This window comes from Neomonachus schauinslandi, chromosome 8 (assembly GCF_002201575.2).
Source record: "Neomonachus schauinslandi chromosome 8, ASM220157v2, whole genome shotgun sequence".
Taxonomy (NCBI): domain Eukaryota; kingdom Metazoa; phylum Chordata; class Mammalia; order Carnivora; family Phocidae; genus Neomonachus; species Neomonachus schauinslandi.
This window is the reverse complement of record NC_058410.1, coordinates 20,069,052-20,087,871: the sequence shown is the minus strand read 5'-3', so window position 1 is coordinate 20,087,871 and position 18,820 is coordinate 20,069,052. Positions and strand designations below refer to the sequence as shown.

At 35.4% G+C, this 18,820-nt stretch overlaps 1 protein-coding gene across 1 annotated transcript in view; it reads right to left on the bottom strand.

Annotated features, from left to right (window-relative positions):
• The window catches only part of SHPRH (SNF2 histone linker PHD RING helicase), an 85,685-nt gene extending 67,659 nt beyond the window's left edge, over positions 1 to 18,026 (bottom strand). The window contains 11 exon segments of the mRNA XM_021693152.2: positions 996 to 1,074; positions 1,907 to 2,158; positions 4,471 to 4,956; positions 4,958 to 5,134; positions 7,313 to 7,569; positions 8,219 to 8,327; positions 9,360 to 9,510; positions 10,165 to 10,243; positions 12,795 to 13,013; positions 14,997 to 15,126; positions 17,386 to 18,026. Coding sequence (XP_021548827.1) covers positions 996 to 1,074; positions 1,907 to 2,158; positions 4,471 to 4,956; positions 4,958 to 5,134; positions 7,313 to 7,569; positions 8,219 to 8,327; positions 9,360 to 9,510; positions 10,165 to 10,243; positions 12,795 to 13,013; positions 14,997 to 15,126; positions 17,386 to 18,024 — 2,578 coding nt within the window. The 5' untranslated portion in view covers positions 18,025 to 18,026.
• Between the last annotated feature and the right edge of the window lie 794 nt (positions 18,027 to 18,820).

Below are 18,820 nucleotides of genomic sequence, written 5' to 3'. Positions count from 1 at the left end.
TTAAAGAAAGACAAGTTTTAAGGATGAACATTTGTTCAGGACTTCAAGAATATCTACGTTTTATAATTACATTTTAATGACAGCTTTTCTGAAAATTTATTATGTAAAACATTTAATAAAACTTTGCTTTAAATACTCACAACTTGAATAAAATTTGTAAAAATGCAGTGTCTGCTCTTTAGAAAAATAAGTTATATGAGTGAGATGAATGTAGAAGCATGAGTTATAATGTGTGGGGGGGTGGGGAGAACTCAACACAATGTAAACTTCCAAGAGGAATAGTTGAAGGAATGATGGTGTAAGCATAAGGAGTGATATTATAAAGCTATGGATACTTTATAACTTCTGTAATTTTTTTTTAAAGATTGTATTTATTTATTTGACAGAGAGAGACACAGCGAGAGAGGGAACACAAGCAGGGGTAGTGGGAGAGGGAGAAACAGGCTTCCCGCGGAGCAGGGAGCCCGACGCGGGGCTCAACCCCAGGACCCTGGGACCATGACCTGAGCCAAAGGCAGACACCCAATGACCGAGCCACCCAGGCGCCCCATAACTTTTATAATTAATAAAATTGTGATCCCACTACTTATGGATCAGCCAATGAAAATTATGATCTTTATTTTTATGGATACAGCCAATTGAAATTAATTCCTTTTCCCTCTCCTCTCTTTCTTTCTTGTTAGGTTCTCTCTGTTTTCTACCTACCGCTTTGGAACTCTGAGTTCAACTGAGACCTGCATCTCCACTGCTGAGGAGGGCACAATGACTGTTTGAATTAGGACTATGGGACTACTCACTGTGTATCTGTCCTCATAAATAAAAACAAAAACCACCTAATTCCATTTAAATAGACAAATGCTTGAAACCACTAGGAGTGAAATACAAATATATTGTACAATCACTTAAAAAGGATTTCAACAAAGGTAAAACATACTTGATCTTCAGAAAAGCAAGCTTTTCAAATACACGCAAAATGTGAGGAAAGCACACATTACCCTCCAGTCCTCTCTGCACTGGAGTACCACTGATGCACCAGCGATTAATCCCACTCAAGCGCTGAGCCATTTCTGCAGCCTAATGAAAGAGAAATATGAAATAAAAAAGAAAAGAAAAAAAAGGGAAAATCAGGAATATGTTTACTCCTGAGAACAGCCCATGACAAGCTATGCTTCAGGTCAGACACATTCGCTTTTATTCAACAGTTATCACACTCAAATTTGAACGTCAAACTCAATGGGTCATCTTCTAGCACAGTGGCTCTTGTTAGTAGCAGGCTGCCATGTGCCCTCCCCAAAAGAGGAAGGGTAGTTCAAGTTCGTGTAGAATGAAAATCTACAATCTACATGACACATCCCCTAAGCCACCCTATTCTTCAGATGTGAACAATGTACTAATAGATGAGATTCATAAATTGAGTTCAGGTTACAAACTGGCCAAAGATGGAATAAAGCTATATGACGACCAAAGGCTGAATCAATACTCCCTTTAAAGTAGCATGGTCTGTTATGATATGGTCTCTCTGATAAAAAACTGCCGAAGTTAACTTTGGCCCAAAGCTATCAGAGCCTACAATGATGAGCTTTCCACTTAGCAGAAATGCTTATAAAAGTCCCTAAACAGAGTTTACCTTCCTCTGCACCACACATAAACTTCCATCTTATTCAAATACACACAGCCATTGCATATAGAGTAATAATTCACATAGTACCAAAATAATTCCTAAGGGTTATGTAGTTCACGGCACAAGAAAAAAGCAAATGTCGTGTGTTTAACAGCCAACTTTTGACCAATATCAATACTGTGGGTCAATTTCACTTAAACTACTAAATTTTTTATGGACTACTTCCCCAATCTCTTTCCTCTTTTTTCTTCCCCAGTGCTCAAAAGATTTTGCAAAAATTCTCACCTTTACAGCAGGACATTCAACCATCTGGGCTTCATCAAGGCAGATCCTCCACCACTCCACAGCTACTAGGGGGCTGGGAATGGCCATATAGCGCTTCTGGTTCCGTAAGCGACGCCCATCCTCACTATTGCTGTGTGGGATATCTACATAGTTTAGTTCTGAACGAAGGACATCGTAGGTAATGATAACTATATCCTGTTCAGCCAAAAAATGAGGTTGTAAAAAACCATCTTTCTTCACTCCTTGGTATACCTAGGAAATAATCAGCACAGACACCATTACTGCAGAAAGGCTCATCAAAAATAACTACAATATTCATTCTTTTATATCCTTACTGAGCCCTTTCTATTTGTTTAGTACCAAACATGCTATGAGATACATTCCACACATGCCTAGAAAAGATACATTTTAGGGTGAAAGACCAATGACATAAGCAATGTGAAAGGAAATATAACAGAAGTAAAAACGGTAGCACAGTGGAAAGACGAATGCTGGAACTGAGAAGGTAAATTCAGAGAGGAGTGAAAATTTGAGGTGGATCTTGAAAAACATTTAGGAGTTCTCCCAGGTTTGAGCAACGGTAGGCAGGTAGGCAGGTAGATGCAAAAGCACAAAGGTACGAAAAAGTAGAACAATAAGAGCTATAGTTTACTGAATGCCTTTTATGTTGCAGACACTATGCTGAGCTTTATCTCCTATCTTCAGGAACAATCTTGTTAGTAGTTGTTATTACTCCTATCCCACACATAAGAAACATGAAGTTTCTTGCTCAAAACTGGCAGAGCCTAGATTCAAACCAAGGTTTATCTACCCCACAAAACAGAGCTCCTCAACGGCAAAGATGTTGTTTTACTTATTATTGTATTCTCTCTCCATGTCTATGATAGTAGCAGAAACATCGAAAACCTTAAATGACATTTGTGTGGAAAGAAGGAAAGAAGAATAAAGGGAGTGAAGAATACTAACATTACTCAACAAAATGGGTTTGGAGGGAACATACCTCAACATAGCGAAGGCCACATATGACAAACCCACAGCTAACATCGTACTCAATGGTTAAAAACTGAAAGCTTTCCCTCTAGGGTCAAGAATAAGACAGCGATGTCTGTCCTTACTGTTTTTATTCAACATAGTACTGAAAGTCCTAGCTATAGCAATCGGATGAGAAAAAGAAATAAAAGGCACTCAAATTGATTCAAATTCGTAAGAAAGAAGTCTAATTGTCATTATTATCAGATGACATAATAGTATACATATAAAAAACCCTAAAGATTCCACCTAAAAACTATCAGAACCAATTAGTGAATTCAGTAAAGTTGCAGGATATAAAATTAATATACAGAAATCTGTTGCACTTCTATACACTAATAAAAAAGTAACAGAAAGAGAAATTAGGAAAATGATCCATTTATAGTTATACCAAAAAGAAAAAAATACTAGGAATAAATTTAACCGAGGAGGTGAAAAACCTGTACCTGAAAACTATTAAGACACTGATGACAGAAACTGAAGATGTGGTATATACATATATACAGTGGAATATTAGTTGAAAAAAGAATGAGATCTTGCCATTTGTGACAACATGGGCCTAGAGGTATTAGCCTCAATGAAGTAAGTCACAGAGACAAAGATAAATCCCATACTTTACTTGTATGTGGAACCCTAAAAAACCAAATGAACAAACAAACATAAAACAGTATAAATACAAAGAACAAATTGTTGGCTGCCAGAGTAGAGGGAATTGAGGGAGTGGGTGATACAGGTGAAGAGAATTAAAAAGTACAGACTTCTAGTTACAAGATAAATAAGTCACAGGGATGAAAAGTACAGCATAGGTAATACAGTCAATAATATTGTAATAACGTTGCATGGTGACTGATGGTAACTACACTTAATGGTGAGCACAGTGTAATATACAGAATTGTCGATTCACTGTTATATACCTGAAATTAATAAAACATTGTATGTCAACTATACATCAACAACAACAAAAAGAGAATACTAACATTAGTAAATTACAATGTACTGTGTACCAGCACTTTAGCAAATCATTTAACTTTCACAGTAAGTCTGTGAGGGGGTACTATTTTTAGAACCTAGCAGAGTTCCTAGTACATTACAGGTGCTCAATAAGTATTTGTTGAATGAGTAAATTCTTATTTTACAGATGAGGTAACTGAGGCTTCAGAGACCAATTCTGGAGCTGAGGGGTAGAGATCAGACAAGTAGCTACTGTTACACAATGCTGCCTTTGGACTGTACTTTTGTCTGAGAGCATAAATGCACGTATGAAGTCTTTTTTGTTTATTTACATGATGAATTTTTTTCAAAAGCTTTCACATCTTTTCACTCAAAGTGCTTTAACTTCTGAACTTCTGATGTCAGACAAGAATACAGAATCTGTTTTATTTCTTATTCTCAATTTCCTCTTCAAGTTCTGATTTCATATTATCTCATTAAGTTAATTTTTGGGATAAACAACAGTGACAAAGATTCTAAAAATTACCACAAGGAAGCAACAATTGCCATTTTCCTATCCCTTTCAAGAGCCCAAACTGCCTTACCAGGACTCGAAGAGATGACGACCTCACATGCCTGTTGATTTCATCCACCCACTGATGACAGATGGAACTGGGCGAGATGATCAGAGTTGCTCTGGTTGATACCGGCTCCATCGCAACAAGGCAGTGGGGGCAGTAAAAAGGTTTAATCTTCAGATTCTTCTCTTCATAATTCACACATTTTGCATGTTGCCACAGGTGGCATTTCAGGCACTGAACACGAGGTTTACGGTCTACCTGGTCAAGTTCACCACATATGCACTCAAAGCGATAATCAGAGGAATTACAGGGACTCATGACCGTAGACTGAGGCACATCACCATCAGCAGAGTTTAGAGATTCAGCTTGGTCCTCTGCTGCATGTTCTTGCTTTCCTTCAAAGATACATGTACTTTTAGATGTGGTAACATCAGTAATTCCACAGTCACTGGTAGCTGGACAGTGATCTTGTGAATTAAGATTGATGTTAGGCTGACCTTTTCCCTTTTTTTGTGGATGGAACAGGCTTTTTCCTGAATTTACTCCGATTTTTCCGAGCCTTATAGTAATAATAGTAAGGATCATCATCATCATCATCAGATGTGTTTGAGGGCAAGTATTCAGAATCTGTGTCTTTGCTCCCTGATTTTCTGGATTCTTTCTGTATTTTCCTTGGACTCCCTACTGCCTATGAAAAATATTATTTAATTAATTTATTTCAATATAACTACATTTCTGAAATTAAATTCCCAACCTTATTTATGAGTTTTCCACAAAAATCCAATCGCCACTCTTTGCTATTATTTTCCCAGGGGCGAATCATTCTTGATCAGTGGCTTTCAATCTGCCCTCTGTATGTAGGTCTAAAAAGGAAGGCTCTACTACTACGTAAGTAAAATTTGAAGAGAATAAAAATTAGAAAGATATGGAGCTACTAATATTTTGACATTAACCTCTTATAATTTATAGTCTGTCAATCAATTAAAGACTAGTAGTTTATAATACATAAATATATAAACTAGGGCCATTATACACATACCAAGTACTAATACATAGCATTTAAAGAAAGTGAAAACTAATCTACTAGTTACTGCAATTAGCAAATAAATTCCTCTTTGTCCTTTCTGTGTCCCCTCCTGAAATTATTTACTGGATGCCAATTTTGTGCCAGGCATAATGTTAGATGCTGGGGATAGAAATATGAGGACTATTTAGCTCCTGGTCTCCAAGGGAGTCTATTGGAAACAGAAAACATAAAAAGTAAAATGATGGTACAGGAATGTGTAAGGGGGATATATAACAGAGGGGCTGTGATGGGGAGGTAGGTGCCAGCAACAGCTTCCCAGAAATGTCGTCAGAGGTGAGGTTGAACAGAGGAGTAGGGACACTTAAAATGAAATGAATGGCATTAATAGAAGATTTTCCTTTTTTGGTGATAGAAAGATTACTAGAAACACAGTAGTTCATTACAGCCTTCTACTCTGGCTGGGGAAAATGTTGGGAGACTCCCTCCTCCAGAAAATGAACTTTTTAATCTGCCATTTCTTTCACAGTAGACAAGCTGGTAGCCCCACACTGACTTGTCATTAGTCTTTACCCGATTAATTAATTTATCTATTTATTTTAAAGATTTTATTTATTTGAGAGAAAGTGAGAGAGATCATAGAGGGAGAGGGAATGGGAGAAGCAGACTCCCTGCGGAGCAAGGAGCCCGATGCGGGGCTCGATCCCAGGACCCTGAGATTATGACCTGAGCTGAAGGCAGATGCTTAACCGACTGAGCCACCCAGGCGCCCCTTTAATTTTTTTAAAGTTAGTTAGTTTATTTATTTATGGTAATCTCTATACCCAACGTGGGGCCTGAACTCATGACCCCCGAGATCAAGAGTCACATGCTGTTCTGACAGAGCCAGCCAAGTGCCCCCTTTACCTGATTTATGTATGCATAGCTATCGTAAGATGATGATATGGGAAAAATGAGAATTTACATAAAAAACTGAAAATGTATATAAAGAGCTAAGCAAATGTAAGGTATCTGATATTTTTAAACTATAGAACAATGCCTGGGTGGCTCAGTCAGTTAAGCGTCTGCCTTCAGCTCAGGTCATGATCCCAGGGTCCTGGGATTGATCCCACATCGGGCTCCTTGCTCAGCCGAGAGCCTGCTTCTCCCTCTGCCTGCCGCTCTCCCTGCTTGTGCCCTCTTTCTCTAATAAATAAAATCTTAAACAAACAACTATAGGACAGATTTTTTACCTGCTGACAACAGCATGATGAAAATAGAGTTGTTTTACTTACTTTTTCCTCTTTAAAAAATATATTCTTTTTTAAAAAATTTTATTTATTTATTTGAGAAAAAAAAATATATATATATATTTTAAAGATTTTATTTATTTATTTGACAGAGAGAGAGTGAGAGCAGGAACACAAGCAGGGGGAGTGGGAGAGGGAGAAGCAGGCCTCCTGCCGAGCAGGGAGCCCAAAGCGGACTCGATCCCAGGACCCTGGGATCATGACCTGAACGGAAGGCAGACACTTAATGACTGAGCCACCCAGGCGCCCGAGAAATATATTCTTTAGAGTTATTTTAAACTTTATAATATGCTTAACCCACTAATATAATTCACTCAGCAAATATTTATTATTTGCTATGTGCCAAGCATTCCTCTCTGCGTTTAGTAAACAAAATAATGTTTCTACTCTGATGAAACTTACATTCAGGGGGTAGAAAAGATAAGTCACAGCCATATGTGATTTTCTTGGTTTGTTTTTTACCTTCAGTCTCTAAGAGCCTCCGTATCAAGTGGGATCTGTCAATGCCTTCCATAAGGCATCCCATACAGCAACTTAACAAATGTTCTGTTACCTGCTTTTTTGTTTTATCATATATATCCTCTTCCTTGTAATTCTTCCCCAGTGTAAAAGTTCCAGAAAAACCATGGCCTTTGATCTGTTTCACAAGACCTTCAAAAATTAAACATTTCAGCATCCGTTTCAGAAGACTCCTGTTCCGCTGAACATCGTATCTATATATAGAACTGACATACTTATAGATGGAAAGGATGGACACTCCTTTTTTTCCATTCATTTCTTTCACAGCTGTCAGGATCATCACACGTGTAGCTACATGCAAAAGGATATACTAACTCAGTCAAAATAATTAAAATTAAAAAAAATAGAATGCAATTAATCTTAATATGCACTGAGAACTAAGTTAAGAAAAATAAAACAGATTTACTGAAGATATGTTGTCTGTATACCATCATTTTGAAGAATATGTAATAAAAATTTATCTCAACACATTAATAAATTACTGTAATGGAAATAATTTAAGGAAGAATTACTCATTAATTTGTTAATCTTATAAAGCAACTATCATTGAAAATTGTATTTTTAAAAAACATCTCCCAATTATCTATGTATATGCTACCATTAGTAAGGGAAACATTCATTTGCTAGCAGAATCTGAAGTAGCTATGCTTGAGAATAAACAAAGCCTGGTTTAAACTGTAAGATAAAGAAATTCAAATATAAAAGACTGAACAAGAACTAACTAGACTAAAAAAGACTGAAGCAATCAATTGAAAGAATAAACCTTTAGTTTTGTTAAGATAACATGACCTGTAATTGACTCCATTTATACAAAGCATAAACAACTATGAAAACAATTATCCGTAACAAGATAGCTCCATTTAAGGAATAAGAACTATAACAGATGACTGTATAAAGATGACTGTAAAAAGGTATTTTCTTTAAGAGATTTCATACTTACGGGGGCACTGAACTTTTTCTTTTGGTTCAAATTCCATATTCTGGGTTTCTGTGTTTTTTACTTTTCCTCCAGAATAATGTGATGGAATGAAATAATTCACCACTTTTCCCTGATATAAACAACATTCAGTAGTCACACAGTGTTTTGCTTTCAGTAACTGGAGTTGCTTATTAAAATTAACCCTCCTTCTATTAAGGAGATGCAAGAGAGTTGTAAAAAATGATGAGAAAAAGAGCTAAAATGCTACTCATACATACAAACCTTATTTTTTATCTCAGGGCTTACTGCTAGCCATCACTTTTTAAATTTTTACATATTATCTTAAATTACCTAAATGTTAAGTGTGGAACTTCTGAAATTAACTTTTAAAGGCTTGTTTAAATATGGAATTAATATAGAAGTTACCGACAGTTAACTGCTATATATTCCAACTCATTTTTTTTTTTAACAATGAAATAGGTATTTTCTATTCCGTACTCAAATCTACAAGGGTAACTTTGCAAACCTGACCCTATCAGAAGATCACATTATCACTAAAGTTGTGAGCACAGTGGGCCCTACCGGTAATCAATTATACCCTTAACTAGTGTGTTGATTTTAGATTTGGTTATTGGAAATTATGAGCTATGAGCTGCATTTGCCTCAGTGAAGCTGTTTTTTCCCCCCCCATAAACTCTAAAATTTGTATTTTTAAACATAATTATATTTTGGAACAAGGACTTAGAGTTTGATTCATTTAGCAATCCAATAACTAATTATTAGATTCTATGATTTACATATTTGTGATTTGTACAATTAAAAAAAATCACTCAAAAATATTTAATGGTAATGTGGAGGCTTGTAGTACTGACCAAACATTTGAGGAAGTAACAGTACTTTCCTAAGAGTTTCCCTGCCAACTAGAAGGAAGCCTGGTGACAGCATAACCCCATCCTACTTGGCCAACATCAGTTACAAAAACCCTGCTAGGTCACAAACATCCTATTCTCTGCGCCCACTTGAAGTTAACTAATAACTCGTAAAAATCATTAGCCTCTGAGTAAACAGAGTGTTGGCTTAAGTGCCAAGCAAATGTTGGCCATACGATGCTTTTTGAGAACATATGTCCCCTGCTTTCTCAGCCCTACAGTACTCCTCCTACCTCAGGAAGAGTGAGAGCATCTTGTTTGACATCTTGCCGAGTATGTGTCAGAATCAGAGCCAAAACCTCCACTGTCTTTCCGAGACCCATCTCATCTGCTAAGATTCCACCAAGCAACTGTGGCCCAGCATTTGGGTAATCACGGATGATACTAAAGGAAAAAATAAGAAAAACATATTACAGGAATGCAAGTAAAAATTACACTATTCCTAAAGAAAACTGGAAGAAATCCATAAAAGTCTAAGTTTTTTTTAAACTACATTTTAGGGTGAAACAATCTGAAACCCTAGGTCATGAATAAAAAACTGCCCGAGCTGACAACTAAGTCTGCAGAAACAGGAGTGGTACTGGTAAATGCCCATCATTTTTTTTCTCTTCTATAAATAACAGGAAGCATGTCTGCCTTCTTTTGTGTCTGTGAATAAAAAAGTAAGGAGGACAATAACTACCGATTCACCCATTATGTTATTATATTTAATGATTCCTAAGACTTTTATAATAGAAATTAACAAATTTAATGAAAATATAAAAATTGGCCCATAATACTAAAATTATAATCTCTTTAAATGTCAATAACTAAGCATCTTAAGTCTATCATATTGCATTCATTTACTGAAAAATGACAAGCACTATTAATTTCATGTTTGTCCTACCTATATAAATGGTAAAAATATGAAGTCTAACAAGACTTTAACTTAGTATTCCTTCTTAAGGTTACTGTCAAAGCTAAAGACATATGCTACCAATCTCATACAGGTTTTCATAATAATTATTTTTAATACCATGCACATGAAGTTTGTCTTACCAGCCTGTATACGGATTGTAGTAGAGTTTGAAACCCTCAGATGTAACAATCTCACGCCATAAGAAGTGCAGGGCATTTTCTAAAGAAAAATATAACCATAAGAACAAGTTTCTGTTTGTCTTCCCTTCTGCCAGATAATCACATTAAAATAAAAATAAGTTAGCAGTAAGGATACCCTGGGAAGCCACATACACAAAGGAAAAGGCTAGGATCTCCATTCTTTTCTTCAGATATTATTCTTATGTTTATTCTTCCTTTGCTTTGGACACCCATATTTTCTACATAAATGTTAAGTTAGAAAAACAAAGTGCAGCAAATCACAGAGGTTTAACAGGAAAAGAAAACTAGTACCTGTAATCAACTCCTACCCAATAAAGGAAAGTAGCTTATCCTTTATAAATCCTTCAAGAAGTTGCCTAGTTTAATAAGTCAACAGCCATATGCTAGTGGGCTAATACATTAACCTAAATCAGACCTAACCTTTTACATGGGTCTGAGAGTAGGAAGAAAGGCTTACTTAGCTGAGGAAAAAGTATTCTAAAACACTGAAGTACTGAGTGTATTTCAATCAAAATCTTTCACTATCCTTTCCCTTAAAATTTTAAGTTGTTTAAACCAAATGCCAAATTAGGAAGCATGTTTCTACCCACCAGTGAAACAGCAAGTAATTTTTTGTTGCCTTCTTTAGGGATTAATAGATGCACTAGGAATACAGATATATAGGGTTTATAAAATGAAAAAATTAAAAGATAAAAAGCTTCAATTTATGGGAGCCATAGGGAACATAACTATTAAATGATACATGGGATTTAGTCAAGAAAATCCATTCTGTGGAGAAAAAAGAATGGATTACTGATACATGCAGTGTGGTTGAATCTCAAAAACATGTTGAAAAAGCCTACTTCTCTCCTGCCTCAAGTGTCCATATTTTGCCATTCTATTGTTTCAAAAACAGGCAAAACTAATTTATGGTGGCAGTAGTTGCCTCCTGAAGGGGCTGAAGTAGAGAAGAACTGACGGGGCCACGAGGGAACTTTCTGGGGTGATGGAAATATTTCATGTCAGCACTGTAAGACAGATATAAAAGAAATAGGTAAAATTAACTTTGTCAATTTTATTTAGCTTACTATAATGAATATATTATCATTTCAATATGAAATCAATATAAAAATTATTAATGAGATATTTGGCATCCTTTTTTTTGTACTATTTGAAATCTGGTATATATTTTAAACTTACAACACATAATTTGGACAGCCACTTCAAGTCTCAAGAGGCATGGGTGGCTACTGCCTTCTGAGAAAATCTAATTCTATGTCTTAATTGGGTCACTGGTGACACAGACGCACAGATTTGTGCAAATTTATCAAACTGTGCCCTTAAGATCTGTGCATTTTATTTTAAGTTATACCTTAATAAAATTACTTAATTAAAGAAATGTTATTTCATTTTGGAGAAAAAAATAGTCCAGTCTGTGGGAAACTACAGAAACTACAAATTTCTCCAACGGATAAATTGTAAGAAAAAATACAGAACGTGAGGAGATAAAAATCTATGGATTACAAAAATTTAATGGACAACAACTAATTCCAATGTATGAACATTATTTGGTTTCAGATTTGAATAAACTGTAAGAGAGAAAGAGAAATAGAGAAACAGAAAGGGGAGAAGAAAAGAAAGGAGAGAGGGGAGAGATTTGGTGATATTAAGGAATTACTGGGTTTAAAAAGCCATTATTAAGATACATATTTTATATCTGTTTAAAGGAACCCTTTCTTTTAATAAAATAAACTGAAGTATTACCAGATTAAATGATATGATATGTGAAATTATTGCTTCAAAATAATTTAGAGTATGGGATGAGGGGGAGTGGGAAGAAATAATGTTGGCTATAAACAGATATTTATTTTCCAAAATTAAAAATTAAAAAAAAATGAATTTTGTTGGATAAAAAAGTAGAAACTGGAACCTATGGGAGAAATAAGAGCTATCCATCATTAAAATAAATCTATACAGAAAGAGTTAAATAGTCAACATTTCACTTCCTAGAATCATGCAAAAATCTCACCTTGTGCCTTTCTCTTTAAAGATAATGATAAAGAAGCAGCATAAATGACTCCCATAAATTTACTTCTACGAAAACTCTTAATAGATAACATTTTATTCTATTATTTAGTTTGTGGAGCAAAGAAAATAAATGCAAACCTAGGAGAATTAGTCACACATTAGTCTCCCACTTTTGTAAATTTGCTTTCTGTTGCTAATATTCATCATTATTGTGAAGCCTCTTGCAGACAGACGATTAACAAGATTCCCATCTGATCAGGTTCCAAAAGCAATTCTTAGTTGGAAAGGCATGTAGAAAATGTATTAGTTTTCAAAAATTCCAATCAAGGCAGCCTTTATTTGGGCAGGAAAAATTAGTTCAAACACTTATAGATGAGGGAACCCACAAATGAATTTCTCTAGATTTCAATTTTAAAGAGTTTCTTAGACTATCATTTTGTTCACAGTAAAACCCATTTTATTTTCTTTTCAATATGATTTGTTTAACAATGTCCCCCCATCCTAACTATCTCTCACATAATCCCTCTGATCAATCTGTCTTTCTTTAAGCATCTTATACTTACCACTAGTAGGAGTGCTTCTGAAATGCTCTTGTTGTAGCATCCAATTGACAGCCTCTCTCTGGTACGGTCTCAACACAGGAATCAATGCAGGATGCTGGACATCCACTTGGATGGACTGTGTTTCTTGCTGGTGTGTTTGCTTCACAAACTGGTAGAGCTCATCAATGTCCTGTCCCTCTGGCTCACTCTCTGAATCTTCCTCATCCTCTTCCAACACATCTGCACATCCAACAATAAATGTACTCAAAACAACCCGATCCACCTTTTATAACTATAACAATTCTTATTCTAAGAACATATTATGCATTTTTCCATCTCTGGGGCCTTGCTCAGTGTGTTTTGGCACAGGCAGACCCTATCCTTAATTCTTCCCTGATCAAAAATCTACCTTTCAAAATAGTTCAACTTTTTCCATGGCATTTTCTTTTGTTTTCCCTGGTTAGAATTAATGTTCTTCCTCTGTGTTCGTATAATACTCTTCTACTTTGGATATAGTGATACACTGCAATCTGTCTGGCAGTGCAATCATTTATATGTATTCTTACCTTATGCACTGAACTGTTAGGCAAAGCCTGTCTTTTGTTTTTATAACTCCTCGGAGCAGCTAGCACATGCTTTGCCCATTGTAGATATTTAATAAACATTTGAATGTGAATATCTTTTGCAATTTATAAAAGGATGATTTATTTCACTTTTACATCTTAACATAAAAAAATCCATATGCAGACATAATTCTTCTATGTCTATTAAGACAAAGGTTGTTCCCATTTTATTTCTTATGCTAAAAAAGGATAGGCATTTGGTAGTAGCAGGAGCCAACTAGGAGATAAGTGCTTAAGCCATTAATACAAATTTGTAAAAAATATCAGATATAATTGTTGGGCACAACTGCCCTGTGGAAGAAGAACTGGTGCCTACTGTAACATGGAAAAAAATTCAAAATCTTGAATAAATGTACAAACCCACTTTAGCTTATGATTTATTTCTCAACTGTTCCCAAAAGGTCTATCCACTTTTACAGAACATACACCTCACATGCCACAGAATGAAGACTGTACCACAAAATACATAATTTACTTTTTTCAATAAAAAATATGCCACGAGATTTTCAAAATTTTATAATTTTAATAATTTATATTTATAAATTTATAATTTTAAAAATTTTATAATTAATGTCTGGTTATATGTGTGGTTCTTTCAGACTTTTCCTACAGTTGTGTAATCTAGTACAGATAACTCAGTTGAAGTTTTCCTTTGAAATCCTTTGACATTTTCCTTTGAAAAGTCCAACTTGTATTATTTTTAAAACGCAGAATAATTCTTACCATAACTTTAAAAATTCTAGATGTACTTAAAAGCATCCCTTCCAATTCTGAAACCAGAGATTTTCCTCCTTTTAAGTCTTCAACATGCAAAATGATTTACTTTTGTTAGTATTTTTTTTTTAAATTAAATAGGTTCCCTGTCCAACATGAGGCTTGCACTCATGACCCTGAGATCAAGAGTCACGTGCTCTACCAACTGAGTCAGCCAGGCACCCCTACTTTTATTAGTATTATGAAGCTTTGCAAAGCATGAAGAAACAACTCAACAGTCAAGCTCGGAGACTGATTTCCCAAATATTCCAGTATGAAATGTTCTGTAATTTGCACCTGAAATAATGCTGACCCACCATGAGCAGGGCTTGGAGAATTTGAGCCGTTTTTCCAGTAGTGTTGATGGGCTGCACCAAGCCATCCACACTCTCCCCTTGGGAACCAATGGCAGACAACTCTGAAGCTGCAGTCCTGACCAAGGATGCAACATCTTGCCAAGAAACAGTAGGAAAGTTAACTGGTCTTTATGGGAAGCAGGCTCTTGAGATTATTTGTCAGACTGCAAAGGAGAGGTGGAATAAGGCCAGCCAAGAATCTCTGGCCGTGACAAAATAAAAGCACAAGAATAATGCAAAAATTCCAATCAGCTCAGATCCCTTTAAATTCTATTGACTGCAAACATTTCTTGAGTACTTACTCTAAGCTAGGCACAGTATTTAGCAAAGAAAGACATGAATTAGTGGGGGCATTTCAGACATAGTTTTGTCACACAGTGCTTTCATAGAGACTGTTTAATTTTATTATGGTTTTATCGTTTTTCTCCTTGTTATGTATACGATTTGGGAAAAACCCACAACTCTTAAAGTAAGAGCAATTTTTAATTTACCTGGAATAACAAAATTGTATAACTTTTCCATCACTCTTTTCATGAGTTGATTGAACTTCTTCATTCTTGAATTTGCATCACTCAAAAAGTCAAGTTTTGCTAGGCCACCTTCCAAAAGATAAATTCCAACCTACAAAGAGTTAATCAACATAAACATAGTTTTAATTGTACTAATACATTCTTTATGAGGACATGAAAAAAAAACTTTTTTAACCATACTGCTTCTAAATGTATTCACAGTATTTGCCCCACAAACATTAGACACATACCTACCAAATCTCCCTCACAAATTTTTACTTTCAATAACAAATTCATTCTACAAATGCAGTGCCTACTATGTGAGATGCACCATTCAAGTTGTTAGAAAAAAATACTTCCTAAACTGGGACTGAACCTGGGAGAATGTGATGAGAATACCAATTCCACCTACCAAGTCAATGATTTCCAAACTTGATGGGTATCAGAATAATCAGTGAAGTTGGTTAAAAATGCAGATTCCCCCAGAAGATTCTAACACACATGTCAGGATTCTTAAGCACAGTTAGGCTTGGGAATCCCTATTACTAGATCAAACACTAAAATGTATAGGAAAACAGATCCTGATTAATGTCATATATCTTGATTCTGGTAAAACAATGCAGTATGAAGTTCTGCAGTCAAAAGATCTGAAGTTGAATACTGGCATTGGTATCTAAGAGCTAAAAAAACCAGGCAAAGTAACTGATTTATTTTGACCCAAATGCTGTTATTTGCAAAATGGAGAGAAGCCTATATGAGATAGCCTATATAATACAATTTTAAAACTTCCTAATAGTAGATACTCAATAAATCCATTTTTCCTTCATTTTCCTATGTTATCCTGGACCTGATTCCATAATCATGGAGAGGCTCGTATTCTTTTACTAAAGAACAAGAATCCAACCCAGCATTATATAGGAACGAGTAACAAAGAATGTATTTCATTATTATCTGTTCTCTGCCTTGTGTCCATCTAGAGTTAGCTTATTATAACAGCAATAAATGTTTAAATATTTATAAAAACTGGGATAAGAAAACAGAATGGATCAAGACTTGGTCTACAGAGAAGGTGGACAGAACAGATATACAAGCCATGAATTTTTACATACTTGCTATCACTGAGCCACAATTTTGGCATGCATGATCACAAGGAGAGGGAATAAGGGGTTGCATAGTTTCATTCTCCAGGGAAGAATTAATTACAATCTAATGCTTCTAAATTTTCTCCATTCCTTTCGTCAGTTCTGAAAGTATACTAATACAATTGCTTTTTAATGTGAGATAGACACACAAGACACGGTTTTCAATTGAACAAAAGTGAATTTAACATTTTAGAATTTTTTTCCTTTCAAGTTTTGGCATAAAGGCATATTAACCTGCTTCATAGTTTAGAAAGGACATCTACTTACAGTTTCTCACCTGATTCTCAACATGACTGTATAAAGTAAAAAGAATGATTATTATTTACATTTTATACAAAAAGATGATGAAATTAGAGCATTTAAATGACTCACATAAAGTTCCTTAGCTAGTAAATAGTAGAGCCTGAAATGAATTATAAATCTACTCATTCATTTGCTGAAAATCTGTTCAGTATCAGGGTTTTACTAGGCTGTGAAGATAAATGACTTCATAGTCTGCTGAAGGAGAAAAATCCAAAATATAAGTACACAAGTGGCCAAGGCAAAAATAAACGTGTATAGAGTATTAAGGGGAAAGGCATGTAATACCATCCATGAATTTTAAGAAAAGATCTCCCTAGAGAAGTAAACTCTGAGGTGAATATCAGAGAATGCCCAGGAGTTATTAGGGAAAAGGAAGGGAAAAATCCAGGCAGAGAACTGTGAAAACAAAAGCAAAGATGCAGAAATACGCCCAGAAAATATGCAGGAAATAAATCAATTTGGAATTTCTGGGACAAAATAAAAAGCAGAGTGATAAAAGATGAAGCTGGAGAAGTAGACAAGGACCTATCAAAGAAGGGAGTTATGTGCCAGATTACACTTGATTCTGCAGTGAGTAACAGAATTCCATTTCATTCACATTATACCAATTCAGAGACAAAGCAGATGGAGTTGAAAAGATAAGCAGGGCAATGGTTAAGGGACTGCTACAAGAAGAGGGAGAGATGACAAGACATTGAGAGTAGAACCAGAAGGGAGGAATCCGGGATATCTTGAAAAAGAACAGCCTGGAAATGATCAGCTATAGTATACATATTTTTACAGTTACTGAAAGCCCAAAATAAAGTGCACTTCAAAACTTAATAATGAGAGGCTTATTTCTGGCTTTTTAGACCTTCCTTCTAAGTTAACTTCAAAATGGGACTGCCCAACGCAGAACCTTAAAAGACACCACAGAAATTGAGTACCTTGATCATGTGATTTCCTTCTGGTTTTTGGTAAAGTTTTATTCTTCTCTTCTTTTGTAGCCACCCCAAATCTTCTAACATTTCACCACTGAAAGATGATTCCACTCGAATACCCTTTTCACAAATACTAATCGGCTCATTGAGTCCTTTTTCTTGTTTCTCTACATCTTCACATTCTGAATTAACATAGATCAGGAAATGACTGCTTGACTCTGAACTCATCAATGTAAAACTCCTTTCAGAAAAATGTTCAATTAAACTCTGTTCGGGAAGAAGCTGAAGGGTTAATTCGCCCAGAAATGCCTTCCAAGAATTATCGAAGTGATAGGGAGAAATCACGATATTCAGCTTTACAGAGAAAGGGGACAAAATGCCACCAGTCTCTTCTTTATCGATTGATTTTGAGATGCTCACTGCCTCGGAACACCTCTTCTTATCTTTGTGAGCCACTTCTTCCTTTAGACTATCATCTAGGATGATACGGTGAGCAGAAGAGAAAACTGAACCCGCGGAGGGGTGCTCATCATCAGTTAGGGTGAGAGGTTCGTTCCTTCTGTCTTCATGCATATTCCAATGAAGCTGCTGTTGCTTTTCCTCATCGACTCTCACTGGAAGAGCACGTTTCCGCCGGCTACTCATTTTCAAGTTTTCTTGGTTGGGAAATATGAACTCTAGAAGACAAATATAACAAGTAAGCTTTTCAAGAGAGGATTTTAGTATTAAAGTGCTCACAGATGAATAATTCACCGTAACTAACAGCCCACACACGTAATATGAAATCTTAGAGAGGTACGTAAAGCAATGGTTAATTTTTTTTAAATAAGTCAAATACAGCTAAGGAACACACTGACCATAATCTCATGCATCACAGAAATTCTAATGGTCTTACTGGTCTTTTAGTGGATAAATTTAGTAAAGATAATGTGCTATATAAAATAAAATACATTCTAAAAATACATTTAATGAGCAGCATGACAGTAAGGTAAAATCTCCCAAATATCCTGGAAACACGTATTTGAAGAATTTTAGTAACATTTAAACTCATATCATCACAACAAAAGTTCAATTTTGTTTTATAATCCCAAAGGGTTAACAAAACTTCACTTGACCCTTACACAGCTAAAAAATTCCTAAAAATATATTTTCTCTTTCAAAAGAAGAAAATTAAAATAAAGAACATATTTCTTTTTTGTGGGTTAGCAGAAACAAGAATAGGTGGGCAAGGAATAAAATGGTGATGGCAACCAGGGGAAATGGAGCAGAGACAAAAAAAGAAGAAAGAAAAGAAAAGATGTAGGAAAAAAAGAGAAAGCTTTGTCATCTCAGAAGAGGAAACTGGTCTGACAGCAACCTGTATTATGTAGGCCCCAACTACACTTTTCCCAAAATAATAGCCAATTCCTATATGAAACACACAACAACTCACAGAGATTAA